At 43.8% G+C, this 7,405-nt stretch overlaps 1 protein-coding gene across 2 annotated transcripts; it reads left to right on the top strand.

Annotated features, from left to right (window-relative positions):
* Positions 1-319: 319 nt before the first annotated feature.
* On the top strand, positions 320-7,137 carry LOC128726508 (RNA-binding protein 1). Of its 2 annotated transcripts, none has more exons than XM_053820323.1 (4): positions 320-412; positions 700-968; positions 1,036-1,125; positions 5,930-7,137. In XM_053820323.1, the coding sequence occupies exons 2-4, from the start codon at positions 760-762 to the stop codon at positions 6,003-6,005; spliced, it is 375 nt and encodes a 124-aa protein (XP_053676298.1). In that variant the 5' UTR covers positions 320-412; positions 700-759; the 3' UTR covers positions 6,006-7,137. The 2 variants fall into 2 exon arrangements, with proteins under 2 accessions (XP_053676298.1, XP_053676297.1); XM_053820322.1 differs by having other exon boundaries at positions 5,906-7,137.
* Positions 7,138-7,405: the final 268 nt, after the last annotated feature.

Below are 7,405 nucleotides of genomic sequence, written 5' to 3'. Positions count from 1 at the left end.
TTCCAAATCAACATATGCATTCGAGCTAAATTCAGATTGCATGATTAATGGAATCTTCAATTAATCTTCTGTCATATATATGTATTTATCAATGAAAAAAAGTACAAGTCGATCATGTTATGATAACTTCAGCAGTTTTTTTTGCTGGTTTTTATAGTTGAAACTCTAGCACTGTGTTTTATAAACCAACGCCTGTGATTCCTACAGATAAATTTGTTTGCTGGGTCTTATACCAGAAAAATGAGCTGTCATTCTGATAGTCGAGCATGTCATAAGAAAAGCGACAAAATCTGGTGTATCAAGTTACGTTCAAGGCGCTCGCTTGCAATTCGGCTAAAAATCTACAGTTTTAAAGCTCCAATTCTACAAAAAGTAGATACTATTTCTAAGTGCTAAACGTGTGCTTCACGCTGTGAGTATTTATTTTAGATTTCGATCAAATTCACCCAGGAAAAACACATGAATATTGCTGACGACGCGCGTTGGTACTATTTGAGTTCGGCAGCCATCTTGAATAGCAGCAAAAGAGAAAATTGAAGTGAACCAAGAAAATCGTAACCGTTCCGAATTTTTCGTCCAAGGCCACGAATTATTTAATTGCGCCGCAATTTTGATTAAACAGCACAACGTTTCAGCACCACGTGTTTCTCCTATGACTGGTAGCACTTATATACGGTTTGTGCATTCTTATTTTTATAGGATTCCAACTTTTTCGCGGCTAGCTGTGGTAAATAATATAAATCAGCAACCCTGGATAAGATGGCGCGTTACCGTGAGTGGGACCTGCAGTGCAAGGTTTACGTGGGCAATTTAGGATCATCGGCGTCGAAGCACGAAATTGAAAGTGCGTTCGGCAAGTATGGACCCCTACGGAATGTCTGGGTTGCACGAAACCCTCCCGGTTTTGCCTTCGTTGAATTCGAGGACAAAAGGGACGCTGAAGATGCAGTTCGTTCCTTAGATGGAACGTATGTACCGTTGAAAAAAGACAAATAAATTAAGTATTGAGCTTAAAACGATATTTTCCCTTCTAAGGCGGTGCTGCGGAACTCGCATCCGTGTGGAGATGTCGTCTGGACGGTCCCGTCGGGATGAACGCACACGCAGGCCTCGCCGCTCATACAGGTAAGTCGATGTCTAGCGGATAATAGTGATACCTGATATCAGAAATATCAGTATGTCTCTACCGGTGTTTACCGTAGCGAATTAGAGTTGATCCTTGCTAGCGACACATCAATAGAGTTTAGTGCACACGTTCGGTGTGTGTACGGTTAAGATTCTCAATGGTACAGCTTTTGACCCGCTCAATGTTATCATATTTAGTGGAAAGCCAGTCTTAATTCCCGTTTTGTTGTTTTGTTTTTGAGTGTGTTTGAGAGTGTGTGGAAGCCAAAACATAATTCAATGAAACTAAGGGTGGTCTGCTTAGGGACATTTCCGCCTCTTGAAGAGATGAATTTAGAGCATGCGTTAAAGTGTTTGGAATACCGCCTTGTGGCAGGACGAAAACTGAGCCTGAGAGTTCTTCATATATACGTTAACAGATCGTGAAAAAGTGATTGCTGCAGTTAACGCAGCCATAGCTTGTACTTCATATGCAGTTGCTTTCGGTTTAGGAATAATGTGCGAGCGTTATTTTTTTAATGCTCCGTGTTACTTATGTATAACTGAGAACGCCCTCAAACGATATCCGTATGTAACGTAGACGAAAACAATCTAACCAATGGTTGATCAAACAAATTTCAGGGCATACTCTTCTATGATACTACTCCACGACAGCGACTTCCGCCACAGATCATCATCTTATCCAAATTTTGCTAGTAGCGCTACTAGTGTTAAGTCTACTACCGCAACCACCATCATCAATTCCACCAATTTTACCACCACCATCACAAGTACCACCACCAAAAAACAACCACTACTACTTCCACCACCACCACCACTACTACTTCTACTTCGAGCCAGAGCTCCCGAAGCAGCGGTTCGGTATCTCCTAGACTCGATCATTCGTCCTCCGGCGGCTACGTGCATGCGTGCGTGCTTCTACTTTCATCTTCGCAATGGCCTGCGGCAGCATTGGCATTGGCAGCGGCAGCAGCAGCAGCAACAGCAACACTGCGCTTCCATTTGTGACGGGCTTCAGCAACGGCAGCGGCCATCCAACCCGTCGGCCGCGAGTACTGCAGTTTGCTTCCTCTTCTACTACTGCCACTACTACTGCTACTGCTACTGCGCCGTCACCTTCCTCCACGCCCTGTCGTCCGCCGAGTGGGCAGTAGCGGCCGCCGCCTCAGCAGCGCCAACAGCAGCCTCAGCGATTCCTCGCGCCGCCACACAACCGGCGGGTGTCGTCATCCATCCACTACCACCGCCTTCCCCGTGGACGTTGTTGGTTCCAACTTGAGGCAACAGTTTCACCGCGACCGGGCTATCATGCTCGAATGTCCCTCGCGTGTCCTAGCTAGCTAGCACGGTTCTGCTGATGATGAGGGCAATCAAACTTGCTTCTCTACCAACCGCCATCCAAACATTGGAGGCGCTGTTCGACTGGCCAATGGGCTACGACAGTATAGGAAGCACATTCAGGACGTAATCATCGTCCTTTTGGATCAATCCAAATTCGGAATGGAACTCACGAACACGTACACATATGCATACACACACGTACACACATACGCAACATGTTTGCATTTTGCAAGGAAGGACGCTCCCTGCGCCTTGCTGCCGTTTATTACGGTGCCCACGCTCGAAGTACCTGCAATATCTTCAACTCTACACTACTCCTTTGGAGCGAGCTAGAACGGACCGGAGAAGGGCAGGATGAAGCCATCGAGAGCAAAGACCGCGCTGCCCGCAACACACTAGTGGCAATCCTTGTTTCACCATGTGTGGTGTGTCTTCCCACAAACGTACTTCGCTTTCGCTCTTCCTCCTTCTCCGGACACGGTTTCTCTCTTTTTTCTTTTCTTTTTCTCTGTATCTCTTTCCCAGCGGAGATCATCCTTCAGTCGATTGCGCGGGTTCCGCGCATTCCTCCCAACGAGCGTTCTCGCTGCCATATTTATTTGCCGGCCTCGCGAACGTGAACACCTCTCATCATCATCCCTGGGCTTCGTGCTAGACTTCTACGATCTTTTTTGCACCGCCAACTATATCACCACCGAACTACTTACCATCTATATCTACCGACCGTGCCCTGCTTCTGCTACTACCGTAACCACTCACCTCTACTGTACTACCACCTACTGCTACTACTTCTACTACCACCACAACTGCCTCCCGTGCACTGCTACCATCACTGCCATCAATTGCCAGCCCCCTGCCAAAAGGCGTCCTTGCAAGCGAGTGACAACATTTGCCGGCTCCTTCTCGACAATATCTCCAACGGCTGCAAACGTGCTTCTTCTTCTTCTGCTGCTAAGATCACCGCTATGCTCGGTGCTGCCTACCCCGTCAATGCAATTAAAGGAGGTCCATTCTGCTAGTAGCGAATGCCTCCGGAGCTCCCGAAAAACACGCTAATCCTCGTAATGCGCCAGTCGATTTAGGGCTATTTTATTGCATTTTCGCATCGGGTGAGATTCGCCAATAAGCAGTGCGCTGGTTGGCTACTTGAACAAAATTTTCAACGCTCGGTGCTAGGACCGTTGCCACGCGCCAAGTGCAACTATCGGTTGTAACTTGATGCAATATCCTTGCCCTTCGCACTACTAGCATATACTGCAACAGTAACTGCATCGCAACTGTAAGTTAATTCGATTCATTCCTTTGCATTGTGCGTAAATAATGTATCTTCAAATCTAGCAGAGCCGCGCAGCGCCACAACTGCGCGAATAACTTCCCCACGTTGCTAGTTTATCAGCCCTTCTTGTCGACATCACAACCTTCCTACCACAAACAACAACAATCACGACCATCTCTCTTCACCACAACAAACAACGTTTGACCTCTTATCCAACGTTTGATCCTTCCGCGTACGATCATCACCACCACCATCATCATCATGCCAATTCATTCGTCCGCTATGGCTGCTACCAACGGCTAGGTAATTTGCAACTTTTTGCGTTCGGAAATTCCCGTCTGTTCGTTCCACGACGTACGATAGCACCTTAGCAACTCGACGATCGGAACAACTTAAGACAACCAACATTCTCCTGAAACTATTGACAAACGGTGATGCTCTCTTCCAACGCGACAACGTCGTCTCCTTACCATTTGATCAGCACCGGTCAAGATAAAGGACATACCAGCAACGCCGCACCATGAATTAGAGTGTGCTCTTGGAACTTATTTGTTGTTTAATATTGCTGTCGGCAATCTATCTTGATTGCTCCACATAGCCAGGTTTCTCCAACGTGCTTTAGAATTTTCCTTTCAAAAACCGGCGCCATCTACTTCCCGTGAAACAGCCATCTCCGTACAACTTGTGCAGCCGCGATTTTCGCTTCTACTGAGTGCAATCGCGTGAGGCAGCTATATCCCAAAAATGATTGCATTGGATCAAAAAAAAATATTTGCTTTCTTCACCACACCACCACCACATTCACCATATAAATGCTCCACAACGCGCGCGTGTGCGCTCGCTTTCTCTTCTCATCTCTTCTTCCGTTACCGGAAAAGGTAGGATGTGTATGTATGATTTTTTGTTTTATTTATTTTTTCTATTTTCATGTACACTTTTGTTGTTGTAATATTTTATGAGCTGCAGAAATGTGGATAAATTTATCTTTCTTTTCATTGATTCCATCGTTGTCTAAAAGCTTAGCCTCATTTTTATGTATGAAAATGGCTATATTAGCTACAGTAACTTTTTGCAGCTGATCTGTCGCTGTACCATGAACAAGGATAGTAATGTTATTTCAGTTTAAATGCCTGTAAATTCCTTTTTCACGTAGCTGTTACCTGCTTTTATACGTAGCATCTTCTTTTGTTTCTGTCTTTGTTTTTTTGTTGTTGAATCATACGATCATTGGCAGAAGGACCGCACTCGAACTTTTCTACTATTTTTTATTCATTAAGAGCATTTTCCTTTTAGTCACAAGGTCCGCACATGGCCATCGCATGCTGCTGTTTTTGTGACAATATTGTAAAGATGTAAAGATCGATCATGGAAATGATGCGAAAGCCTTGCTGCTCCATATAATCGATTACTATACAATTGATCTGAGTTAATCAATTTTTCGTTGAGTTTAGTTAGAAATATAATGGAACGATTATTTAAAAAGGAGCGGGGCTTAACTACTGCTCAAACAAATCTTGGCCATTTCAACTAACGAACGAATGTTTTCATTGAAATATCGTTTGTAGCTTATAAATTAATAAGAAGGTTAAGTTCGAAATACAAGCGAAACTCTGCCGTAAGTGAAGTAACCTTAAACCGTGATGCTTAGAAAATAACATGTAGCACCAACAGAACTTGCCCGCAGATTCACACATAAACTATCCAACCGCCAAATGCATCATTCGGACAATAGGAACATTTCGTCCTGTGACGTCCACAGCATTGGTCAACCGTTGTTGCCGTATCAAAAACGAAAATGATTAGAGTAGATCGTTTGTATTTTCGTAGCTACGGATTTTTGTTAATTAACCCAACTCTATCCACTTGCGTAGCTTAGTCTGAAAACGTGTACCAATTTTTAACATAAGATAGTTTTTAGGAACCCATGAGTACTGTGGTATGCGATATTTACGCGAAGGCAAATGATAACGAGTCCTTTGCAAATCTGCCATATTCGTCTCTCTCGAATCACAAACAAGTGTAACAGAGAATAATTGCGTTATTTTCAACAAAAATGATTCCCTCCCATTTGCAACACGATCACATTGCCATCACCTCCTACCACTACCTTTTGCCGCCGTCCGCCGTCCCTTCCGGCTTCATTCTCTTCTTTCTTTTATTCAGATCTCGATCACCACGTCGTTCCAGATCACGCAGCCGCAGCATGAGCCGTGAGCGCGACCGCGATCGTCGTAGCCGCAGTGGATCGCGCGATCGCCGCTAAAAGGGTGTACTGGTCGGTGAAAGATGACGTCGGCCCCGAAGGAGACTATGATAGGTGACCAAGGAATGCTAGTGTAAAGAGAGACAGAGCGAGCGAGCAACCTATTCGTGCGGATCTGCTAGCCGTAAGGATTTCGGCACGCGTGAGTTTTCTCGTTTTCCGTTATTTTGTCATACCACGGATTGAAATAATCGGAATTAGACGATAAGCAACGACGATGGACAGAACAAACAAAAGCAGAAGCAAACCACTCCCACTCCAGTAGAACTGTACAACTAATACCCCCAGCTTTATTAAACTGGGCGGAAGAGAGACGACACCGTTACGTTCGTTGACGTAGGCGAATACCTTGGAAAATGGTAAACGGAGTTTTAGTTGTACGTAAGTAATGAAGCAAACGTCACTGAAGAAAATCTTCTCTATTCCGAGAAGGACAGTTATCACGATATCTTAAAGTGTGCGGTATTCATATTTTACAATTATCCCTTCTTATAAAAAAAATTCTTCTGGCAAAATTACGGCTTGAGGAGAATAATCTCGATGATGTGCCGGATGGCAAAGTGAACATGTACCCTACATTTATATTTTATTTGTGAACGGTTTCGTATTTTTTCTTTATGCCGTTACACATCTACCAGAAATATTAGTAATTTTTGATAGAAAGTATATGAACTACTTTTATTGCAAATTGCGAGCAACGCAATACTGCAAAACGCATTTTTTATTGTCTGCAGATTTTGAACATTAACACTTGCCAGCCAATAGACTAAAGGGCGAGAACGAAAATAGAATTTATGAGCACAGTCATGCCCCATGCCCCTGGGAGGAAAATCAAAACGCTATATTTTCGATTTTGAGTATTTTCTCTCCGTACGGTTTTATTTACGTGGCGAACTACAAACAATAGTAGAAAGTAATTTCGACGGGGGAAATGCAATGGTGTATATCGTGCGTGAGTGTGTCTGTATTAATAGGAGCTTTGCCCCAAAGGCTTCCTCATTTGGCTGCTTTGCCGAAAGTGCGACGCATCCCCATAACATCTTTTTTTCTCTCTGGAATTAAATACTTATTTAGCGATTTAGAATTTAAAACTAACGATATATGGTGAAAAATAGACGGTACAGGAAGTACAAATATACACATTGATTTTCCACTTTTTGGCAACATATCACTATGATCAACAATCTAAGGGTATTTAGATGACAGAGAAAGAAATCGAAATGATTTTAGGTAGCACCTGGCTAAGAAAGTTTTAGAATTTTGAACATGCTGTTGGATTTATACGTAACTCCGCGAATTCGTTTTATCTGGCTGACTGGACCATTAGTTGTTTTTCGAGTTATCATCCCAAAGCGTGTCATTCGATGATTAGTCCAAACTGGATCGGAGTATGAACGCAG

The sequence above is a fragment of the Anopheles nili genome, chromosome 3, assembly GCF_943737925.1.
Source record: "Anopheles nili chromosome 3, idAnoNiliSN_F5_01, whole genome shotgun sequence".
Taxonomy (NCBI): domain Eukaryota; kingdom Metazoa; phylum Arthropoda; class Insecta; order Diptera; family Culicidae; genus Anopheles; species Anopheles nili.
The sequence above is the reverse complement of the archived record's forward strand: the minus strand, read 5'-3'. Positions and strand labels throughout refer to the sequence as shown.

What these genes read in the sequence shown, in the direction of transcription:
- LOC128726508 (XM_053820322.1), top strand. Translation starts at nt 760, where the DNA reads ATGGCGCGTTACCGTGAGTGGGACCTGCAGTGCAAGGTTTACGTGGGC. An exon ending in GTTCGTTCCTTAGATGGAAC is followed by an intron (nt 969 to 1,035) that starts GTATGTACCGTT and finishes TTCCCTTCTAAG; the next exon opens with GCGGTGCTGCGGAACTCGCA. An exon ending in AGGCCTCGCCGCTCATACAG is followed by an intron (nt 1,126 to 5,905) that starts GTAAGTCGATGT and finishes TCTTTTATTCAG; the next exon opens with ATCTCGATCACCACGTCGTT.